General features: G+C 57.5%; 1 protein-coding gene across 14 annotated transcripts in view; it reads left to right on the top strand.

Annotated features, from left to right (window-relative positions):
- The first annotated feature begins 241 nt into the window (after positions 1-241).
- Positions 242-24094, top strand: part of LOC118676438 (RAP1 GTPase activating protein) — a 64892-nt gene continuing 41039 nt past the window's right edge. For 10 of the 14 annotated variants that reach the window (XR_004974109.1, XM_036350363.1, XM_036350368.1 and 7 more), the window contains exons 1-2: positions 15896-15990; positions 17931-17966. Coding sequence is in view for 9 of the 14 variants with exons in the window: in XM_036350363.1 (XP_036206256.1) it covers positions 15947-15990; positions 17931-17966 (80 nt within the window). In the remaining 5 variants the exon portion in view is untranslated. Of the gene's footprint in view, positions 323-15895; positions 15995-16148; positions 16167-17930; positions 17967-24094 lie in introns of those variants that run through there. The other 4 variants (XM_036350370.1, XM_036350369.1, XM_036350378.1 and 1 more) reach the window with 4 other exon arrangements.

Here is a 24094-nt window from a genome sequence, read left to right as displayed (position 1 = left end):
GCCCGGCCAGTCCAGCCGGGTAACCTGGAGCCAGTCCTCGCCCTCCCCGGTTCTCAGTTTCCCCACCTGTGCGAGGGGCCCGCGCCGCCCAGGGACCTGTTGTGCGCGCGGCGGGTGGGGGCGCGGGCCGCTCCCGCGCGTGGCCGGGCTCCGCAGTGAGGGGGGGCGGGCGGGGAGGGCGCGCTCGGCGGTCACGTGACGCCCCCCTCCCCGAACTGCGGCGGCGGCGGCGGCGAACGGAGCCGCGTCCCAGCAGAGCTGCAGCGGCCGCCGCGGGCGCCGCATCCCGAGCGCAGGACCCCGGCCCCGGCCCCGGCCCGCGGTGAGTCCGCCCCGCCCGGGCGCCGCCCTGGGAAGGGAAGGGAAGGGCAGGGAAGGCGCGGAGGCGCCGAGGGGGCCGGCGGGGACGCGGTCCCGGGGGTGGGCCGGCCGGGTGCAGGCGGGAGTGAGGGGCCAGGCCTGGGCTGAGCCAGCGAGCCCCCCGCCCGCGGGGTGGGGCCAGGCCGCCGTTGGGGGGCTCGGGTCCCACCCGCCGGCATGGGTGGGGGCACCTCCTGCTCCCCGCTAGGAGGGGTGCCGCGGGTTCAGAGGAGGGGACGAGGAGAGGGCAGACATGGGCGCGTTCCCTGGGTCCCTGGGTGCCTGGGTCCCTGGGTCCCCGGGGCCGGGGAGCTAACACCACCCAGGACCAGGCGCACGGTTCCCAGAGGGAAGTGGGGGCCCCAGCTCCACCGCCCCCGAGCTCAGAGGCTGGTGATGCCCTTGCGTCCTCAGGACGGAGCGCGTTCCCCGCCTCCTGTCCCTGACCCGCCACCCAGCAGGACACGCGCATCACGCAGTCGGGCGTCCCCTTGTCGCTTCGCCGGCTCCACAGGATCTGAGGACTCGGTGGGAGTCCACAGGGCGGTCCCCGCGCCCCGCAGGCGCCCTGGTGCCCGTGGTGGGGCGCCTGGGCTGGGGAAGACACACACACACACACACACACACAACTAGCTCCCTCCAGGATCTCAGACCCTGACCTGTGCGTGACCCCCAAGTTCTTGGGGGTCATACACAGGCCTAGGGTGAAACCCACCCTCACACAGGGCACCTGGGCATCTGTCTCCTGGCTCCATTCCCCTCCCTCACCAAAGCCAGCGGCCAGCAGGAGGGCACTGAGGGAAGCCAGGTCAGGACGGCGCCGCCCGCCAGCCGGGAGCAAGGAGAGGGGACATGAAGCAAGGAGGCATCTGCTCCTCCCAGAAGGGAGCTGGGGTCCCTCCTTCCCCAGGTGTTTGAGGGAAGAAATGAGGATGGGGAGCAGCCCTGAGTTTTCTAGCGAATGAGAAGGAACTCAGTCAAAGGTACCCCTGAAGGGCATCGAGGCCTGGCATAGCGGCGGAGGGCAGCAGCTGGGTGGGGGAGGTGGTGGTCATGCTCAGCTGGCCCCTTCTCCTCTGTCCAGGGCCTCAGCCTTGCTCTGAGACCCTCTGGCAGTTAGAGGGTCTGGCAAGGGGAGGGGGCAGCTTAAGGGCCTGGGAGAGAATTCCAGAGTAATGATTAATCCTCAAGTGGCAGGAGCACCTTCCTGACCCACAGCGAGGTTCCAAGGCAGGGGCTCACGTCCCCATTGCTCAGATAAGGAAACAGAGGCTCGGAGAGGCTAAATACACTGCCCAAGGTCACAGAGTCGCCCTCTGCCTGATCCAGGTGGACCCTGCAGCGGCGGGTGGAGGAAAGGTCATTGACGGGTAGTGTCCACAGTGGACCTGCTCCCTGTGCCGTCGGGGGTGCGTCTGGACGGAGGCGGAGAAGCTGGCTCAGGTGGAGGAGAAGCCCTCCACCTTCTCCAGGGTCCAGACCTCAGATCTTCTCCCCCTTCGGAGCCCCATGCACGCTTTGCCACCCCTGCTCACAGCCAGGATGGTGTTCCCGCCCTGGGACCTTCCCAGCTCACCACCTCCCTGGGGCAAAGCCCTCTCCTCTTCTCTCTGCCCCATGGCGGGGGTCTCAGGAGGTCTCTCTCCTGGCTCTACCAGCTGCCCCTGGGGGACAAGAGGATTCTTCCTTTGGCCTCTTGAAATGCAGAGGGCCTCCTTTTGGCTTGGGGGGTCTCTGCTGTGTGGCCCTCAGCCCCTCCGCAGGATCTGCACAGGCCTGGGGTTAGGGAGCCCTGAGCCCTATCTCTCACCTGGCCCTGCCCCCCCCTCCCCATTTCCCCCTACCCCCTGTGGTGTTCCTGAGCCTAGAGGCCCTTTGAGGACTCCTGGGGCAGGTCTGTCTCCCGCACCACCTGTCTGTCTACAGAGGCCTTTGTCCTGGCTGTCAGAGGCTGCTGAGCAGCCACACATGCTGCTCAGACACCGAGACCCGCGCACAGCCAGACACACACGCAAACAGGATTCAACTCACAAATATCTGAGACCCAGACACAGGAACCCAGAGAGGCACACCCAGGCCAGGACCCCCGCCTCTGACCCTGAGCACATTACAAACACAAAAACACACCACACGGACGTGCGCACACAGATCGGAGGTGGTTGTCAGCGAGAAGAGCTTCCTCCGGAGCCCTCGACCGGCTGATGTCTGTTTCCATGATCTCCTCCAGGGCGCACACATGATACATACACATGAGGGAAGGGGCACAGGAAAACCCCAGGCCCTCAGAAATGAGCATGGCAGATACGTCCATCCACCCACCCACGCCCAGGCCACCACAGGTGTACACACCCGTGAATGACATCAGCTTCCTGTGTGTGGGACGTGAACTCATCACCCGGGAGAGGGTGGCACAGGCCCCTCCGGCCACCCCCAGCCAAAGCTCACCCCCTTCCTTCTTTTCTGCCTCGTGTGAACCCAGCTTGGCTCAGAGACTGGGAAACTGCCTGGTGTTTTCCCCTTAGTGGACCCTCCTCCCCCCTCCTGCCCCTCCCACACATACACCTATACCTGCCAGGTTGTGGGAGGAGCCTCTCCCACCAGGCTCCCCCTTGGCTGCCCCTGAAGGTGCTGCTGCACAGGCCCCTCCCAAATCAGAACACTCCCAGCCCAGACTCCAGCAGCCCTGGGTTTCATTTCCTTTGCCACTTTTGCCAGGAGGCCTTGCCAAGTCTTTCTAGGGGCCAGCTGGTGTGAAGGGAGGGGAATCCTCCCAGCTCCCCTCTGCTTACCTCCTCGCCTGGCAGAACCTCTGCAGGCTGGGCCTCTGGCACCGCTGGGGAGCAGCTGCTGAGAGGTGCTTCTGTGGGCTCAGATGACCTCCAGGGCAGACTGGTGCTCGGTGGGGAGCAGGGAGGGGCTCTGAGCTTGGCCGTTCTCACGTGGGCACTCACCCTAGGCTGGCCAGAGCGCTGGTTCTGGGTCCAGGCCTGGCCCTGCCTCTCGCTGGCTGTGTGGCCCGTGCAGATCATCCCCCGTCTCTGGCAACCATCTCCAGCTCTGGGAGGCAGCTCCACCTGTTTAGGGAGAGTGAGGTGGGAGGTGGCAGCCTGTGCTAATGAGGAGAGGAAGTTCGGCTCAGTTGGGCAGTGTGGGCAGATTGGAAACTAAGGCCCGCAGTAGGTCAAGCAGGGGTTGCCAGTCTGGGACTTCCTGGGGAGGCCACCCTGGGGCCAGCAAGGGGGCACCGAGAGCGGGGGGCTGCTATAGTTTATCTGTGGGTATTTTTGTGCCCCCAAATGTGCTCTATTTTTAGGGCTGAAGACTAGTACTTGCCGACAGTGACTCAGAGAGGACGAAGAGGGAAGCAGGAAGGTGCTGGTGGGGAAATATCCTAAAACAGGGGAGTCCCACTGCGACACCAGCCTTCCCCCCTGGAAGGAAGGAGGCAAACCTCTGAAGCGCATGCTGTGTGTGGGCACAGTGGTGGGGACCTCATTTGCACACTGACTAAGCGACACTGAGCGTGTAGTGTGTCCCAGGGACACAGAGATTAGCTGGGTGTGGCATCTTTGGTTCCCACCATGGCCCAGGGTGGTTTTACTGTGGCCACATCTCAGATGAGGAGGAAAGGCTCAACGAGGTGAAGTACCCTGCCCACACTTTGTTAGAAAACGACTCTGCCAGCATGAGCCACCTTTCCTTGGGCCTCCTTTTCGAAGAAGAAGGTCTGAGTTCAAATTCAGACGTTGCCACTGACTAGCTGCACAACGTGGGGCAAGTTACTACATCTCTCTGAGCCTCTGCTGCTTCTTTTTTAAAAATATATTTTTATGGATTTCAGAGAGGAAGGAAGGAAGAGGGAGAGAGAGATAGAAACATCCATGATGAGAAAGAATCATGGTGGATTGGCTGCCTCCTGCACGTCCCCCACTGGGGATCGAGCCCACAACCTGGGCATGTGCCCTTGACTGGAATCGAACCTAGGACCCTTCAGTTCGCAGGTCGACGCTCTATCCACTGATCCACTCAGCCAAACCAGCTCAGGCGAGCCTCTGTTTATTATCTGTAAAGTGGGGGTCACCCACTTCATGCACCTGATGGGGTTGCTTCCAGGGTTAAGAAGACTGATGTAGGTAAGTACCCAGGGCCATGCCCACCTCCTCCTGGGCACTTGTGGACTAAGAGGTTATGGGCTGGGACTTGTCAGGAATCCAAGTCTGGTCTCTGCTGTGTGACTTTGGACAAGTCACTTGCTCTCTCTGTGCCTCATTTCCTTCTCCATAGAAAGGGGTGACAATACTCCCTGTCCACCTGGGAGTGCTGTTTGTGCAGATCAGACCTGATGGCTGGGAGCTGCTGTGAAAAACAGAGCTGCACCCAGAGATATGAGAGCACAGAGGAAAAGCAAACACCAGAATAATGTGGAGAAAAAATATTTAAAAAACACCTTCAAATATTTTATTATAGCAAGAAATGAAATAAGCCTTTTCTTCAATTTTTTGTGGTAGTGGGCAGCTTTTCCATAATTTTACACTTACAGGGCAGTTGGCCCTGCTATCATCATGTGAGATGGGTAGTGTTCCCCCTGTGGAGCCAGCGTCTGGCACATAGTAGGTGGTCAGTAAATGGTAACAGTGGCCCCAAGTGGAATGATAAGTTCTGTAGTGAAAGGAGCTAAGGTATTTCTGGGGCGTGACTGCTGCACCGTGGCGACTGGGACACTGGTTTTGCTTCAGTGGGAGGTATGTGCAGGGTTGAGCTGGGACAATTTACTTAGGACCTTGGATGCCAGGCTAAGGCGTTTGCATTTTCCTGGAAGCCAGTGGGGAAACCATTGGAGGGACTGGCTGAGCCTCCTGTGGCTGGGCCTTGGGTACTGAGCCAGGCGCACCAGCCAGGAATGGGGAAGCAGCCAGCACCGTTCCCTGCCCTGTCCCTGCTGGGTCCGTGTGGCTGTCTCCCTGGGCTTCATTTCCCCAAGAAAGCCTCCAGCATGTTCCATCCAGGGGCAGGCGAGAGGACCTGGCACCAAGCCGTCAGGGCAGGAGGGGGCTGTCGTCTGTGCTGGAAATCAGGAGATGCATGTTCCTCCGCTGACCCCACCCCTCGCTGGGTGATCTTGGCTGTCACCCGCCTCTTGGAGCCTCCCTTTCATCTGTGCAATGGGTGTTTACAGTTTCTGCCGTTGCCGTGTGACACTAATGAGACCGAGCTGGTGACCGTGTCAGAGGAGCTCAGGTGTGTCATGTCTCCGGGGAGCTCCTGCTGTTTCTTATAATTACGCATTCCCCAGGCTCCTCTGAGGAAGTGGCGCTGCTGGGATGTGGGGGGACAGCAGGTGAGGACAGACTCCTTAGACACCAGAGCGGCCGTGACCTTCTCAAGGCCACAGGAGCCACCTGCCTGCCACAGCCAGGCTGTTAGAGGGGCCCAGCCTTCTGCTCTGCTCCTGAGTTCTCAGCCTTGAGTCTATGCGAGAAAGTCATCCCACCCCAGCTCCGAGGACAGCCCCCTCCAAGGCCCCACTCCTCTGAGTTGGGGTCTTCGAGGTGGGATGGAGGTGGCCGACCGAGGGTGACCTTGGGAACTCCTCTCTGCTTGCAAGCTCCGTCAGAACCGCGGGGCAGCCCTGGTTCTTCCATTCTCATGAGTAGGGCGCGTCATTGATCTTTGAGGGGCTGCCAGGACAAGGCCCAGGCTGATGATGGGAACGGCTTTTCCTAACCTCGGAGGTCCCCCGAGAGGCCATCCACCCTGGCAGACTGCTGCAGGCCCTTGGGCCAGCCCGGGCAGCAGGCTGTGGATGCCACTGGATTGAAGGCTCTGAGGAGGTGGCTCCAGCCTTGCCCCATTCATCACCTGCCTCCACCTCACCTGAGACATGGGAGCTCTGCCAGGTACAAAGGGGTCCCTTACAGTCCCTTCCCCAAGGCTTCCAGTCCCCAGAGGCAGGACTGGAAAGAGCCCTCACCTGTCCCAGTCACCAGGCAGACCCCCAGACCTCCTGTCTGGCTAGAGAGGGATGGCCCTCAGTGGTCCTCAGAGGGTCAAAGGAAGCTGGGGCCTGCCCCCCAACCCCGCCCTTGCTCCCACATGGCACTGTTGGGGGCCTGCCCTGTGTCTGCCGGGTAGAACTGGCTGGCTGCGGGTTCCCAGGAGGCTTCTGGCAGGGGAGAAGCAGAAGGAAGGCTGGTGATGGAACACAGGTGGGGGCATGAATTGAGTGTTTACAGTATGCTGGGCCCTATGCTAAGCACTTTTCACGGATCTATCTCATTTAATTCTCAGAGCAATCTTTATTAGCTGCCCAAGGTCACCCAGCTGGAATGTGGCTGGGGCTGAGATTGAATTAAGGCCTGTCTGACTCCACTGTCAATCACTTCGTGTACTGCATACAGAATTAGGTGGGGAGGGGAGTGTGCGATAGAGAAGAATGGGCTGTGCCCTAGGGAATGGGGGCGGTTGCGGGCAGGGGCGGGTGCAGCTCCAACTCTGGGGCTGTCCCCACACTTTCAGGACCTGGCCCTAAACCTCCAGACCCTCCTCCCTCCCTTTCCCCTTCCTATGGCCTGTCCCTGGGGCTCAGAGGCCAGGACTGAGTGGGGGAAAGAGGATGAATGGGGAGATTTGTTGGCAGACTTTCCCAGGGACGAACAATCCCACAGACCCCGGCTTCTCCCGCCCCCCTGTCTGCACGAACTCCTAGCTGGGAACCCGAGAAATCCCCAGCATCAGAGCTGGAGAGGAGCCCGTGGAGATCAGCTGGTCCAACCCCCTCGTTTTACAGATAATAATTATCATGATTACGCTCGATGGTGGCAATTCACAAAGGGCTTTCACATCTGGGTTGCCTCTGCGCGCCAGAGCCCTTGGGGCTGGCAGAGCTCATCTGGTAGTTTTTATGCCCCTCCCACTTTGTGACCGAGGAACCCAAGGCTTAGCGGCCAGGAGCTCGGTCTCGGGCACACATCTGGCTTTGGTATTGGGTTCCAAACCCAGATGTCTCTTCCCCCTGAGCTCATCCCACCATCTTGGGCCCCTGAGGCCCAGAGCCCACCAGGTGTGGCTCAGGACTACATCCCGCATTAGGGGCGGGGCAGGGGGCTGGTCCTGAGAGGTCAGCATGGGCACAGGGCAGGTAGCAGTGACGCTCTGGGATTCCCAGTGCTGTCCACCTTTCCCCTGTTGTGAGAACACAGTCCCCTTCTCCATGACAAGAGTGATAGACTGAGGGGCAGAGCTGTTCTCTAGAGGCCTCCCCACCCACTATGCCCACGGGGACCAGGCCTCCCCACCCACCAAGCCCATGGGGAGCAGGCTGCCCCAGAAAATCAGACCTAGAAGGCACCTTGGAGGGCCCTCATTATACAGAGAAGGGAACTGGGGCCAGCGGGGTAGGGACCTGCCCACGATGAGCCAGTGGCAGAGCTGGGCCTAGGACCCGGGTCTCCTGACTCAGCGCATGGCTGTGCCAGCACGTGCCCAGGAGCAGGAGTAAAGACAGTCCCTGTTTATAGTTGCCAGGGCTGAGCACATTACACTGAGTCCTAAGAACAACCCTATGACACAAGTACTATTCTTACCATTACCACCCCCTTTTACAGATGAAGAAACTGAGGCATTGAGAGGTTATGAACGTGGCCCAAAGTCACAAACCAGGAAGTGACAGAGGCAAAGATTCAAACACATGTCCATCTGACTCTAACCCCATGCTGATGTCAGCCCATGCAAACCCATGCATATGTAGTATGACAGGAATAGAATTGATTTTATCTTTCTTTTTGTTCGTGGCCAACCTAGGACATCATTCATTCATTGACTATGGAGTGCCAACTATGCTGAGGAGAGCAGGGAGCGGATCTGGGGTCAGAGGCTAAGAGCTAGTATATCTCCATTTTCCAGATGTGAGAACTGAGGCTTAGAGTCACACAGCTCAAGACGGAGCCAAACCCTGCTCTGTCTGGCCTCATGTCCGTTTCCCGCTTCCTTACGGGTGGCTCACTCGGCCATGCTCTGTGCCCGGGTCTGTGGTGATGCATTTAGAGTCCTGGTTCCTGGTGGGCAGGGCTTCAGCCAGGCAGCAAGTATTCCGTGAGCACCTACCCTGTGCCTGGGGACGTGCGTCGTGGAGCTGAAGCGTGTGAAGATGAGATAAGGGCTCCTCTGAGAGGCATGCGGGGCCCCGTGCAACCACCCCACCCAAGCCCTGAGGTAGGGGAGGCTGTCAGGCCTCCAGGGGTGTCAGGGCAGGCAGTGGGAGCTGGTTGAAGGGCTTTCTTCTTGGCAGGAGTGTCCCCGAGAGGGACTCAGAGCGGAGTTAAGACCTCAGAGGTCTTCACAGCCACTTCTACTCTCACCCACCCTTGAGCAGCCACTCGCCCAGCAGGCCGATTCCTGGTCTCAGCTGCGGATGGTCACAGCACCTAACTTACCGGTAGTCATGAGGCTGGAACCAACAGGTGGGCTGGGCACAGGGCCTGGGGATCTAGGGGCTTCTCTTACTGAGCCGGGTGCCTGTCTGGCGGGGGTTTGGGGGTGGGGGGATAGGGCCTGAGGATCTAGGGGCTTCTCTTACTGAGCCGGGTGCCTGTCTGGCGGGGATGCGGGGGTTGGGGGAGAGGGCCTGAGGTCTGGAGGAGGCATCAGCACAGCTGGGTCTGCTTGTTCGCAGGCCTGTTTCCCCATCCGTCATGGTTGTCACATCACGGTTGCAGGATGTGCCTCACGGGCCTGTCGTTGGCATCACAGAGGTCCCAGGGCGCGTAGGTGCGGTTCGTGATCTGCACACGGAGCGAACGGATCCCGGGCGAGGGGGCGGCCGAACGTGGTGGGCGGCGGCGCATTGTGGCGCTCAGGTGTGGCACTGTGTCCCCGGAGAGGCGCGGCAGGTCGCAGCGGGGAGAAGGGAGAGAGAGGGCAGGCTTTGGGGGCCGCCTCCGCACAAGGGGAGGAGTGAGAAGCATGGGGGGGGCTGGGGTGTCGAGCGCAAGACCGGGGAAACAGGGCGCAGCCTCCGGGCGCTCCCCGGGCCCCCGCCTTCCTCGGGGGAGACGCCCGGGGCGCTGTCCCTGGTCCTGGAGCCCGCCCAACCCTTGCCCTGCAGTTCCTGTGATGGCCATTGGAGGTCGCCCGGGACCGCGGCGGACTCCCAGGCCCGTTTAGAACACGTTTTTTAAAGAGCATTCATTTTCCTGTAATGACCTACCTACACACCTAATTTCAAAACCTAAAAGATATCCTGCCCTAAGAGAGTAAAATCCCTCGCCCTGGCTGGTGTGGCTCAGTGATTAGAGCGTTGCCTCGCGGACCAAAGGGTTGCGGGTTTGATTCCCGGTCAAGGGCATGTATACCTTGGTTGCAGGTTCGATCCCTGCCCTAGTTGGGGTGCATGGAGAAGACAACCAATTGATGTGTCTCTCTCACATCGATGTTTCTCTCTCTTTCTCTCTCTTGCCCTCCCTTCCACTCTCTCTAAAAATCAATGGGAAAAAATATCCTCTGGTAAGGATTAACAACAACAAAAAGTAAAAGCCCTCTATTTCCATAGATACTCTAGCACGATCACACCCCGGGACCTAATAAAGTAACCAAGCATTTCGCATAAGGCTAATATGCTAAGACAAGTCCTTCCCACCTTCCGACTGGTCGCTATGATGCGCACTGACCACCAGGGGGCAGATGCTCAATGCAGGAGCTGCTGTTACAGGCACAGAGAAACGGCACTGCAGACCTGGCGCCCAGAAAGCAACACTAGGCTTCCCCTAAGTGGGACACAGGCCCTGCCATCACCCAGGAGCGACACCCCACCAAATCGCCATAGCCCAGCCCAGCCCTGAAACGGTCGCTGTGGGTGCTGGGTAATGACGTCACGTAGCAACTCCCGGCTTCCTCTCCCTAGCGACTAACCTCCTTGGAGTTTTATCAGCCCAGGAACACAGGTGGAAACATTTTACACTTTAACCAAATGTCTGGAGCATTTCCTGGTGCCTCATCTCATTTGATCCTCACAGAAGTCTTGGAGTAGGCAGATAAGAGAGTCGGCGGAATCCTATTTTCTTTTCTTTTTCTGGAGATTTAGAACGCTTGGAAACTTGACCCTACTGAAAAGAAGTAAGAAATGGTGGACTTTGAAAATGACTTCAGGTTTTCTCACTGAGCAGAATATAGTCAAACACTGCTGCAGTTAAACATTTTACCCTTTGTTCTCCAATTGCATGTGTGGGTTTCCATCTGTCATTGTCGATTATAGAGAAAGGGCAATATTAAAATATTTCTTCTAATTAATTTCCTTTCATTGTGCACAAATTTATGCACCAGGCCACTAGTGCATATATAAACCAATGAGGTTCTAGAATGGGATCAATGGGCTTTTCACCCACCTGAATACCTGGGGGGATATTTGATGCATGGCAAGTCTTCCTTGGGTAGAACCCTTTCCAGCTTAGCTTTCCTACCCTCCACCCACTGAATGATAGTGGGGATCCCCAGTAATTGCCAAGGACAAAAACCATCATCATGTATTTTCTTAATGCCCTCTAGGGAGCAGTGACACCCGCATTGAGAATAACTATCAAGGTGGGGGACCTTGGCTGGGTGAAAAGGGGCTCACAGAATCCTGGACTGGCTCAATGGGAGGGTGGCACCTTAAGGAATTGTCAGGGCATCCCATCCCCCATCTTACAGATGGACCAACAGAGGCCCAAAGTGGGAAGAGATTGTGCTAGAAAACACAATGAGTGATGAGCAGAGCAGAAGCCACAACCCAGGTCTCCTGCCCCCTGGTACAAGGCTCAGTAAGCCTAGTTGCACTGGGTAGAGCTTTGGGCATTAAGCAACCTCCCTTCCAGCTCAGCCTACCTGCCCCTGAAAATGGGCGGGGAGGGCGATGCCCTTAGCAGGGGTAGGAGAAGAAGGTGGCTGGACTCCAGCTACAATGTGTGAGAAGGGCCTTGGCTTCCCCTCTCATTGGGGTGCAGTAATTGCATAACTCTCAACCCCCAAAGAGCCTCTCTCCTACCTTTATTTTTCCCCAGTAGTTATCTGGGCACTGTGTGTGTGTGTGTATATGTGTATGTGTGTGCACAGTGTGTCTGTATATTGCGTGTGAGCCTAATGTGATCTAAGGGCGTGTAGGCCGGTGACTTCTGTGCATGGATCTGTTGTCATTGGTGTGTGTTCACATGTGTGTACAAACCCAGCCACAGTCAGGAGGTGAGCACACACTGGTTTTGGCACATATGGGTGTGAGCTTGATTTGACTTTTGCGTGTGTATGTGCATGTGGGCTTGCAGTGTAGGGACTGATGTTCATGTGGGCATATCTGCATGAATTTGATCTGCTATGACCTCTATAGGCATGAGTTAGATGTCTCTGTGCACAGTACAAGGGCAGGTGCATGTGTGTCGGGGAAGTTCCTGTGCAGGTGTGCACACAGATCCTCCCAGACTTGATGCCTTGTTTATCCTCTGTCACCAGTGCCTGAACAGTATCAGGTGCACAATAGACGCTCACTATGCATGTATTGTTTGTTGAATGGTTGAAGGCAGGAAGAAAGACATGCCCTTTTGTGTGTCTGTGTTTCCAAAAGCTCATTGCTCTCAGGGACCTTGCAGGCACATGGTCCCTATGGTGACCAGAGTCACATTCTTAGGGGTGTTGGCCTGAGTGGAGGCATTTATTCAGACCATTTTGTCCAGGCCAGATTGTCCTGGTCCCTGAATGGGGACACTGAGTAGGCAGGTGTCTCAGGAACCCATTGAATAAAGTAGGAGTCTTAGAGCCAGGACAGGGGATGGCTGGGTTGTTAACCTCACTGGACAGTTGCTGGGGAAATGGTGTGAGCCAAGCTACACCCACTTCTCCTCCCTCCCCAGGGCCTGGGGTCCCCCCATCCAGACTCTTTCTCCAGGAGCTCAGGGTTTACAGCATGTGATTGGGTGGGTGTGGCTTGGCTACAAAGACCATGGCTAAGGGTAGTGATACTTCGATAATGGATCATGGACAATGGAATCCCTCAAAGGCAAATGCATGTTTCCATTATTTTGTCTCTAACCCAGCCAGGTGAGAGTGGGTGTTTATCAGATGAACAAACTGAGGTCCGGGGAGGAAAGCTGATTATTGTGGAGCCACACAGGAGGCTGCTGGCCAGGCAGCCCAGACAGATATCTTGAATGGGAATGACTGGGACAGGGGAGGTGCTGGGGACCTTGGCAAGATTTGACCCCAACAGTCCCACCTGGAGCCCAGGCCTGAGATCTTCCCAGGAATCTGTGCCTCATATTTCCCTGCTGTGGGTTGGGAAGTGGAGTGGGACTCCCAGAGCTGAACCCAGGGTGAACTTGGAAAGAGAGCTCTGCAACACTCCATCCTGTACCCTCACTCCTTCTGCACCGAGTCTGGCACCTGTTAGACTCAAGTGCAAGCCTAAGATGTCCAGAAGAGGAGGCTGCCTTCTGGAAGGAGGGCCTGGCCCCTGGAGGGCAGCCTGCCTCTGGTTTCTAGGTGAGCGGCTGGAGGGAAAGGAAGAGGGAGCTCTATCCCATCCCAAAGATGGCAATGACCTCCTGGGGCCAGTGGGCAAGCACGGCTCTGTGCTGACTGTTGGTCACAGTTGGAGGTCAGCTTTCAGGGGGCTATTAAATAATGCGTTTGAGATCACAGAGCTAGGAAGTGTCAGAGCCTTGTCCATTGCCTGTGTGTGTGTGTGTGTGTGTGTGTGTGTGTGTGTGTGTGTGTCTGTCTTGTAGGTTGTTCCATATGTCCATACCTAGATCTGCCCCATTCCTTCCAACGGGGAAGGAATGGTATTGCATTCCTGGATGGTATTGCATGGTATAAATGGATCTTAATTTATTTGTCTGGCTCCCTCTGGATGGCCATTAGTTTGTTTTGGAATTCTTACTATAAATCTCTGCTAACTACAAAAATCGTGATTTCATATGGGTTAGCCCAGTACAAAGGATGCTACAGCAAGTGCTTTCTTTAATAAGCACACGCTATTCAAATACTATTCTCAGTGCTTTAAAAGTATTCATTTAAAGTCAGTCCTTGGCAAAACCCTTTGAAGTAAGTACTGTTATCGTCATCATCAACCCCATTTTGCAGATGAAGAAACTGAGGCACAGAAAGATTTAAGTGATTTACCCAAAGTCACACAGCTGACAAGTGGGAGAGCTGGGATTTGAACAGGGCGAGGAGTAAATTTCACAAGCATGAGGACATAAACTTGTGCTTCTCTGTCCCTTGTCCTTGGCCATTTATCTTCAGGCCCACATGCCCTGAAGTAGAGGCTAAATTCTTGGAAGTGACCTTGCAGGTTAAGAAGGTGCTTTTCAATTATACTGTTGCCTGAGGGACCAGGAGCTGGCCAGGGAGCGTGGGGTGCTTTCCTGGCTAAAGGAACGTGACCTCCACCCCGCCCCACCCCCCACTCTTGCCAGTGAGGCAGCTGCAGCTGGTCAGAACCCAAGAGGCGGGAGCCCACACTGGGCTCTTTGTCTTCGGTGGGAACCTTGTGGCCCCCACGGCCCTTCTCAAGGGCCCACTGTCCCAACACCAGCAGGACCTCCCAGGGGCCAGGCTCGGCTGGGAAACTTGGCACATTGGAGGCCCCTTGGCCAGCCTGCCAAGTGGACATGCAGAGCCCACTTATGAATCATTCCTACTGAAAAGACAGACTCGAGACAGAGGGCCATGTCCTCGGGGGTGCAGCAGCCTGGATGTGGCTGGAGTCCTGGGTCCCCTCCCTGGCACTGAGCACACCCCCATAGCCCAGGCCTAACTTCTGGTCCTCCCCTCCCTCCAGCTCTCTGCCTCCCTTCCCCACTGCCACCACTCAGGTAGGAGAGACTTCCTCCCTTCTCAGGCCAACCTCAGTGCCCTTCGGAGCCATAGTGGACTGCCCTGTGAAGAGTGGGCTTCCCTCACTGCCCTGGGTTGGCCCTCCACCCAGGCATCTGCCCTGGTTCCGGAGCACCCTGCCAAGAGGGATCCAGACCCTCCTCTGAGAACCAAACCCAGCGGGTAGTTCTAAGGGCAAGGAAATCGTGCCTGCCCTGCTGGGAGTCTGAACTCTGCAAGCGGCTCCTGAGGGCTCCTCTGCCCACCAGAGCGGGTAGAGAGGAGGAGATGGACCCAGGGTGGGGGCAGAGGAGAGGCTGGGGGTGGACCCCCCCCCCCCCAAGAGAGCAGTGATTGCTGTGATCTGGGGTCTTCATCTGAAATGGGGAGGCTGCTGCACCACCTCCCCCTGCCGCATGAGGCAAACGGTGGAGCCCTGTACCCAGACCAGGGTAGATGGTGCTAAGTGAGCCCCGGCCCAGGGCGCAGGCCAAACAGTTCCTGAAAGGCTTTTAAGAATCCCTCTCACCCTGTCATCATGCCCCTGGTCGTCCTTCCTTCCGTGTCCCTCACTGCATCTGCTCCCTGTAGTCCTTTTAACCAGAAAACCCCATAGAAACCCTGAAAGCTCTGGTGGCTTCCCTGGGTGCAGAAGGTGGGGAATAATCCCTCCTCCTTTGGGGCGCAGAGTGGGCATTCTGGGAGGTGAGCCCTGGGGCGCAGGGCCAGTGCCGCCTGTCACCTGGGGCAGGAGAGACAGCTTCCTGTTGGGTGGGCTGAACTGTGAGCGCTGGGTGAGTTGGGGGCAGAAGAGGGGCTCAGAGTGTTTGTTGAGTGAATACGTGACCAGCTGTAGGACCCAGCCCCGCAGGAACCCAGGCTGAATGACTTTTCAAGAGGAGGGCGGGGCATCTCCATTCCTGCCCCTTTGGCCTCCTCCTCAGCAGGGAGAGGGGGATGAGAGTGAGCAATAGAAGGGCTATTGGAGGCTCTGTTCCTTCTTGTGGGTTTTTCCCCCCCAAGTTTTACATATTCATTCCTTTTTTAACACTTTATATTTTATTTTTTCCTTTTTATTGGGGTGACACTGGTCCGTTCCTTCTTTCACTCTCTCGTTTGCCTGAGCAGAGCTTCTATCCTAGTGTGGGACCCTTGCAGCTGCTATTTATTAAGCATTACTGCATTAACTCATTCCATTACCGCAAGGTAGGGGGTGGGGGTGGCGATTAGTCCCATTTTACAGACGAGAAATTTGCGGAACCTACGCGGAGGGCAGAGACCTGCCCACATTGCGACCATTGACCCTGGATTCCAAGTTCTTGACCCGACCAGCTGGCGTGATGACGGGGGCAGATCCACCCACAGCTCTAGCGGCGGGTGGAAGAAGGTGCCGCCCCCGAAGGAGGGTCTGCAGCCCGGTGCGCCCCGGGTCTGGGGTGAAGGGTGGGTCTCGTCTAACCCCCTTCCTCCTTCTTCCACGCCTCCCCCCGCCCCCCCAGGTCCCAGCTGGGAAAGTCCAGCGAAGCCCCCGCCCCCGGCCGGAGGGCGGCGTGAACAAGCGGCCCTTTCTGCGCCGCTGCCCGCGGCAGCTGGACCGCAGCCCGCGGGGGCGCGGACAATCCCGGGGCTTGTGGCCGGGGGCGGGGCGGCCGGGTTGCCAAGGTGACCCGGGCGGGCGGGCGGGCGGGCGCGGGGAAGTCGGCTCCGCTCGGCTCCGGCCAGATGGGCGGGCGGCTGCGGGGGCACCATGAGCGGCCGGAAGCGCAGCTTCACCTTCGGGGCCTACGGAGGGTAGGTGCGTCGGGCGGGGGCGCCCGCGTGCGCGCGTGGGCACGTGCGCTCGGGCTCCGGTCCGGCCGGGGTCCGGGTGTGAGTGTGTGTGCGCTCCGGGAGCGGGGGGCGCGTGATCTCAGTGCGTGGCGGGCCGCGCTGAGCAGTCGCGGTGTGTGCGCTCCCGCGTGTGGCGGGTGGGTGTCCATGGGCACGTGTGGGGTCGGAACTTTCTGTGTTTGTGTCCCAAGTTCGCGACGGCTCTTGGGCATGAGACTGTGTGGACAGGAAGCGGGCCTGTGTGTGTGCACTCCTGGCTGTAGGTAGAGTGGGGTGGGCGGGGGCCGGTCACCTGAGTCAGCTGGGCCCCTGCACTGAGGCTTTGAAAGAAAGGAACCTAGAAGCCATTAGCAGGCCCTTGGGCTGCCCCTATGTCATGCCCCGGTCTCTCAGGGACCCCCTCCTCCCAGGGCTATTGGCTGTCGGGGCCTGGAGACCTGGGTGGAGGTAGTCAGAGTGGTGGCTGTGCATCTTGGGGTCACCGTCCTTCTTGACCTCAAGTGCCCACCTCACGGGTATAGCAGCATGGGGGGTGTGTGTCCTAGCCTCAGGCAGAGATCTGGTAAATGGGAAGGGAGATGGGTAGACAGACTGGGGCCAGAGCCCCTTCCCTGGCTGGTCAAGTAATTGCATAACCTTCACCAGGCCCAGCCTCCCTGCAGTTGGAGGGACACACACCTTTTGGGTGGGGAGCAGTTGGGGCTCACGCATGTCACGCTGCTGGTGCAGGGTAGGTGCTCTTTGAGCTGTGGGGAGTGTGTCCGACGTGCCTGCCCTCTCTGGACACCCAGCCTCCGAGGCTGGGTGGGCTGCCTTCTCTGTGCGGGGCCTGGTGAGCCATCAGGTGAAGAGAGGAACCTGGGTTGAGCGCCGAGTTTCTGGTCAGCAGACTCAGAGAGGCAGAGCAGGGAGCGGGGCTGGGCTCTGTTGTGTGACCTTGTGCAAGTCCTGGCTTCTCTGGCCTCACCTTCCCCGTCTGCAGAGGCCACCTTAGCTGACCTCTGGGAGACCCTGGTCCTGTCTCCCCAGATGGTGCCCCCTCACTGGCGGAGTCTGGCTTGGTGCCTCTTTGCCATTCTCCTCTGGGTTCTGGGCAGGAGGCAAGGTTGTTTGTTGTCCCAACAGCTACTGAGCCCCTAGGCCCCCAGCTGGGCAGGAGGGTGGAGCCCTCTCCAGCCCTCACAACCCCAAGGTGCCCTCAGAGGTGGGTCGGGGGAGAATCTACCCACTCTCTCTGCAGGGGGACCTGGAGGGGTTGGGGAGATAAAGCCTGGGGGAACGGCTGAACTCTGGGAGCTGGAGGACTTCCTCTGGCTCTGCTTTGGGGGCAGGGTGTGTGTGTGTTGGGGTGCGGGGTGGGGGGGGTAGGAGAGGAAGCTCCTGTGGACCGCTTGCTCCCACATTCCCCTGCTTTTGTCCCCTGGTGGCTGTGAGTGGGCTCCAGCTCCAAGATCGGGGCAGGCAGGGGGAAGTGTGTGTGGAGGGTTTTTCCTAAGCCCCCACATGTTTAGTCCCGTCTGGAAGCACTGTAAGCTGGCCTCGGCCACACCTCACATCCTTGCTCTGACCCCAAATGCTGTGGTCACTGTCCCGCTTCACCTGCTCCAGGCCCTCCCATGCTGACCCCACCCCCCTGCCACCCCATAGCCTGGTCCCAGGCCCCTGCTCCCTACACCCGTGTCCCCAATCCTGCCTCTTTCCTTACTCCTTTACCCCACACCGCCCCATGGCCCTCATCTGACACTGGGGCTCCTGTAGCCTGTGGGGGACAGTGACATTGCATCGAGCACCTCCTCCGGCCTTCTCTGGGTGGGGGGTGAGTGGGGTTGGCCTGACATGCTGGGCACGTCTGGGTAGAAGGGGCTGTCCCCTCACCGGCTGCCCCTCTCGCTGTGTTTCAGGGTGGACAAGTCCTTCGCCCCTCGCCGGAGTGTGTGGTAAGTACCGGGGCGGGCCTGCTGGGCTGGGCAGTCTGGAACCATTCATTACGGCCCCCTCTAATGCCAGACCAGACCCCATCACCTCTGGGCGCTCTCTGCATGCTCAGCATTCCGCTAACCTCTCTGCAGCTCGGAGCTCTCATCTGTGCCGTGGAGATAGAAATGCGTATGTAACAGTGGAAGTTGTACAAACCAAACCAAACGGCCCGGCATACTGTAGGCCTTCGCTGAAAGGGTGTCCTTGCTTTCTCTTCTCCATTCCTTCCCACCTCGTGGCGGCCCCCAGCTGGGGGTGCCCCTAGCCTCTGCTGACCCCCAAGCCCTCTAGTTCCACTTCATGCACAGCCTTCAGAACTCTCTCCTCCAGCCCGTGTCCTAAGCGTGAGTTGCCCTCTCTGTGGAGGAGGAGGGCGGGAGGCGGTTGTGCCTGCAGCTTCCCCAACATGGAGAGCGGTGGGTGGAGGTGCCGCCTCACCTCGGGGTTCACAGCACCCAGGGCGCTGCCCTGCTTCCCTGGCACCAGCACCACATGGGCCCAGCTGGCTGCGCCTGCTGCCACCTCAGCTCCAGCAGGAGAGCCCCCAAGGGCTCTGGCTTCTGCTTCCTGCCCCTGCTGAGGGCTTCCCAGGGCCCGCAGGCCCTGCAGTGCCCCCAGCTGCTGGGCGACTCCTATCTGGCACTAGTGCCCCCAGGAAGCCCTCTCTGGGGTGGGAGGCACATGGGGTACCCAGGCTGAGCTCCAGGGTCTGCCCTTTTATTTTCCTTTGATGCGCTCTGTGTAACCTGGGGCCAGTTACTCTCCCTCTCTGGGCTCAGATCCTGCTGCTGCGCCCGTCACTTTGAGCTTCTACTCTGTGCAAGACTGTGCTAAGCCCAGAGCAGAGGTAGGGTGGAGGTGAGGAAGATGCCATCTTTTCCTTCAAGGAGCTCAGTAACAGTATCTCCACAGCGGCCATTTGTCAAGCACCTGCTGTGACCGGGCACTGCCAGGTGCGTGAACTACATCACCTCACAGAATCTTTCCCACCTCCCTGAGCTGGAAGCTATTGTCTCTAAATACAGATGAAAACCGTGAGGCACGGGGGGGTGGGGGGGGGGAATTGGCTTCCCCAGGTTCAAACAGCTAGTCAGTGGCAGAGCTGGGGTTTAAATCTCGGTCTTCTAGACTCGGCAGAGCCCAGGGTCTCACCCGCTCTGTCCCAGGGCCTCCAGGCCACAGGGCGGGTCTGAGTGAAGGACGCACTTGGGGAAGACTTGGAGATGGAGGGTGACCCAGAAAGTCCACTCCAGGGAGCCCTGAATGAAGAGTCAGAGATAAGGGCCCAGAACTGATAGTAACCATGAAGTTGGGCAAGTCCCTTTTCCTCTCTGGGCCTCAGTTGACACCTATAACGTAAGATTCTGAGATTACCAGGATTTGCCCGGGCCCACAACACCTTGACCACAGCCTCCTTGCTGGAGTTGCTGTCCAAGGTGCTAACACCTGGATCCTCCCTTCCCCCCCTCACACCCCCACTTCTGGAAGCGAATTACTTAGCCCCCACCCTGTGCCTGGCATATAATTAGTGTAAAACGGGGGTCATCTTGACTATTAATTGTGATTCCTGGCATTCAAGGCCTGTCCCCACCTCCTTTTCCAGCCTGGGACTCACTTCTCCCTTCCCTGCATTTCTGATCCAGGGGAATATGGCCCCTACGAGCACATTCTCCCCTGCCCTTGCTATGCCCTCCCCTTCCATTGTCACAAGCCTTCGCCACGCCTCCAGCCCACCGTTGTCACGGTTTGTTGAGTGTTTTCTTTCCTGATCCCTGCACCCCATCTTTCTCTCCTTAGAACACCTCCCCGCCTGCTTATCATGCCTGTAGAGCGCACACTAGGCTCTTTCCTGGGGTGGTGGGACAGCATGGCTTTCAGAGTCTGACAGACGTAGATTTGAAGCTGCCTCTGCCACATACTGGTGATGTGATCTTGGGCAGTTTCTTCCGCTCTCTGAGCCCTGGGATGCTCAGTACGTATTTGTTGAATTGGGTCTGTCAGGGGGCTGACCTCAGTTGAGTTGAATGTGTCTCTATTACACTGCAGTTCAGGGCAGGCTCTAAGGTCCTTGGAAGCAGAAGTTACTTTTAAAAAATATATATATTTTTATTCATTTCAGAGAGGAAGGGAGAGTGAGCGAGATAGAAATATCAATGATGATAGAGAATCATTGATTGGCTGTCCCCTACTGGGGATCGAGCCCGCAACCCAGGCATGTGCCCTGGATCGGAATGGAACCTGGGACCCTTCAGTCCACAGGCCGACGCTCTATCCACTGAGCCAAACCGGCCAGGGCAGCAGAAGTTACTTTTGACTTGGGCCCCCTTTCCAGCTCTACTTCCATAAAAGTGGGGCTGTACTCTTCTGATCTTTCTGTCCTCCACACGGTCTTGCACAGCTATCCCAACCCAGGAAATGCTTAATGAATGTCTGTGGAATTGAATTGAATGTGTTCAGAGAGTGGAACAGGTAAAACTTTGTCAAGTAAGCTGGAAGGGCTTCCTGGAGGAGGTGTAGTTTTCCCAGCTCCTGGGATGAAGGGATTGGGGCTTGCATCAGGGGAGCAGTGGGGCTGGTAGAGGCCAGATGTGATCTGACTGGATTCCCCCACCCCCTGCACCTCAGCAGCAGGTAATTTGCAGTGGAGGAGCTTAGAACAAGCGTGCAGATGTCAGAGGGATGAGGCATGAGGCCCAGTGTGAGGATTAGGAGCCAATGGGACAGTGGGTGACTCTGGTTGTGCAGCCGTAATGGGTGCTGGACATGTTTTTTCTTTTTTATTGAATTTATTGTGGTGACATTGAGTAATGAGGGGGCTGGACATGGAAGGTGGATTCGAATGGTGGGGAGAGGCAGGAGTGATCCTAAGGTTGGGGAATGGCTGGGTGTGGTCATTCAGGGAAGGGGGTTCAGGAAATACCCTGGGAAGAGAAGAGTCAACTTTGACCATAAAGCTGGGAGCCTCAGAGGAGGAGGGACCCAGCAAGGATTAAGTGCCAACACCGTGCCGGGCATGTTACTACGGTCGGTCGTCTCATTAAGTCGTGATGACAGTCCTGCAAGTTGGCTTAGTGTCCCCATTTTAGAGGCCAAAAACCAAAACTGAGGATGGCGAAGGCTCTGGCCCAAAGTCACAGAGCTGGTGAGGGCTGGACGTGAATCCAGATTTTTCTCTTGCCAGGGAAGGGACCTGGCCAGAGATGAGGAAGCCACAGACATGAGGGAATTCCTGGTTCAGGGGTAAGGAGAGGGAGATGGCCCGCAGTACCTCCAGAACAGTAGTCACTGCCCAGCCCCAGGTGCCCCACAGGGAGGGCCCGTCTGGTCACTGAGATATCCCCCCTTGACAGTGATGGCACCACTTGCTCCCATATATGAAGCATTTCCTGGGTCCCAGGCTCTGGGCTGAGCACTTCATTTGAATTATTTTATTCCATCTTTAAACAGCTTCTTCCCCATCTATCTTCCCCATTTTATAGATGAGGAAACTGAGGCTCAGGGAAGGGACCTGTCTGGCACAGAGATGCACAGTCTATGAGAGGCAGGGTGGTCAGCCCGAGGCCATACCTTTAACCCTTGCTCTCCTGGACGCTGCCTGTGATGAGTGCAGGGCTTGAGTGGGCAGCTCCTGTCCTCAGGTGGCTTCTCCCTGTAATGACTGAGCCGGAAGCCCTGGGGGTCTGTGTGCCTCTGCAGGAAGCACGAGGCTGGCCTCATTAGTGGCTCTGAAATGCCAGGCAGGCACAGCCTGCTGGGCCTCCTCATCTATTATGCATCTGGTAGGCAGGCCCCTGGCGGGTAGCTGGCGGAGCACAGGATGAGGGAGCCAGCAGCTGCTTCCTGAGCCCACACCTGCCACCATACCTCTGGGCAGGCATCCCCTAAGGCAAATGCCAAGGCATCTGCTTGGTCCAGATGGGGACAGGGGGTCCCATTGGGGACAGAGGCACGGATGCTGGTCCCTACCTCATTAGCCTGCCTGTTCCAGTGGCCATTTCTAAGAAAGTCTGGGACCTTGATTGAGCTGGGGGTCATTTGGGACTAGGGTGGGAAGAGGTGGGCTAAAATAGAATCTTAAGTGCATAGCTTCCTATCTGTACCGCACCTCAGAGTGATAGAGTCACAGTCATAAATACATCATTCATTCATTCAGCCACAAGTAATTGCTGAGCACCTGCTGTATACCACCCTGCACATTCAGCGGAAAATGAGGCAGGCCCAGCCCCTATCTCCGGAGAGCTTGGTTTGGCCATGCTTCACATCCTTGAGCCTCAATTTCCTCAGCTACAAAATTGGGAGTAAAGAACATGGCCGATAAATGGGCAAGAACACAGACTGGGTGGCTGTGCTGAATTGTGAAGCAGAGGTACACGCTAAGGAGAGCTGACCCTCACCTGGAGCCTACTGGGCGCTGGGCTGTGTCCCAAAGCCCTGGCCTGTATTGATGGATTTAACCCTCACTGCCGCCTCCTGAGGCGGTGCTGTTATTATCCCTGGTTGAGCGCTGAGGAAACTGAGGCATGGGGGGTTACATAGCCTGTGTACGGTCTCTTGGCAAGGCAGAGATTTGAATCGAAGCGATTGGCTCCCGTGTGCACATTACCCTAAGCTGCAGGGATGGAGGATGACGGAGGAAGTCACAGAAGGCCTTTTTGAGGAGGTAGCATTTGAACCCAAACCTGAAGGATGGGAGGCGTTGGCTGTGGAAAGAGTTAGCAGGAGCAAGGGGGCCTTCCTGGTAGAGGGGAGACAGTAGGTGCAATGGCCCCGAGGCAGGAACAAGCTTTGTTTGTTCTGGGAGCAGGGAGGAGGCCAGTGCGGCTGGAGGGATGAGGGAGAGTGAGGGCAGGGGTGGGTTTGGAGAGAGCGGAGGGGCTAGATTGATCAGGGTCTTGCAGGCAGTATAGGAGTTTGGATATAATGTCAGTGACTGACACGCGGAACCACTGAATCTTAGACTTCTGGCTTTGTAAATATTAGAATCAGAAAATGTGGGCCTCCGAGAATCTTTGGAGATGAAAGAGACCTTTGAAGTACCCTCCTCTGGCCTCCCGCTTAGCAAGGACCCCTCCTTTGGTTCATGACCCCTTTGCATATTGGAAGAAGCCTTTGGAGTCTCCTGAGAAATATGCACCTTTCTTTTCAGCGGCTTCATGAACCTCTTGAAACCCATCATCCCTGGTTGAGACCATCATGACCGCTTCGCGGCTCCTTGACCAGCCCTTCCTTGCTTAAAAGTAGCCTGTTCCATTGTTGGGCAGCTCAGATGGATATCGAAAGTTCTTCCTTGCTTAGAATTAGCTGCCTGAGCCTAAATGCAACCCCTGGGTCTCCCATCCCCCCCGCTGGCTCTTCGGTGAGATAAGGATAGGGATTGCGTAGTATCTCCCCAAGTCTGCTCTTTCTGGTCTGATCAGTCACTGGTCCTGGCCTGCCCTCCTTTTCATTCTCTAGTCAACTCAGCCCTTGCAGGCCTCGAAGCCCCTTTATTCGTCTCTCTAGCTTCCTGTGGGGCAGGAGGTGCCCACTTCAGGGGAAGGGCACACCCTGGGAGAGGCTCCAGACCAGAGAGATCCCGTCTTCCACGGAAACGCCCCTCTAGCTTAAGGAGTCGAGAGGATCCCCTCCAGATGGATTTGGTCCTGGGGCTGCCACGGTTTTCCCGTGTGATGGTGGGAAGTGAGTCCCCATCTCTGGGCAGTTTCCCCAGGCCCATCTTTGGCACGGTGAAGAGGCATAGAAGGCCCTTCGGGTCTCCTGCAGCTCTAAGGTTCCCAGCCTGGTGGCCCTGCTTGCCCCTACATCCCAGCGGTGCCCAGGCTCAGGCCCTTTGCTTGGGTGGTGCATAGAAAGATCTGGGTTCTGTTCTAGGCAGGCCTGACTTCAAATACCAGCTTCGACTTTCCTGACTTTCTGTCAGTCCAGTGGCATGTGACTGCAGGGTAACTTCCCTGGGTGTTGGTCTCTTCACCTGTAGAATGCAGACACGGAAAGCACCAGCTTTGTAGATGGTTGTGGGGATTCAATGAGGTAATTTGTGCCCAGGGCTAAAACCAGGGCCCGGCACGGAGCGATGCTGGCGAACACA

Source organism: Myotis myotis, unplaced genomic scaffold (assembly GCF_014108235.1).
Source record: "Myotis myotis isolate mMyoMyo1 unplaced genomic scaffold, mMyoMyo1.p scaffold_m19_p_2, whole genome shotgun sequence".
Lineage (NCBI taxonomy): Eukaryota > Metazoa > Chordata > Mammalia > Chiroptera > Vespertilionidae > Myotis > Myotis myotis.
Note: the sequence above shows the minus strand (reverse complement) of the source record. Positions and strands in the feature narration are given on the sequence as shown.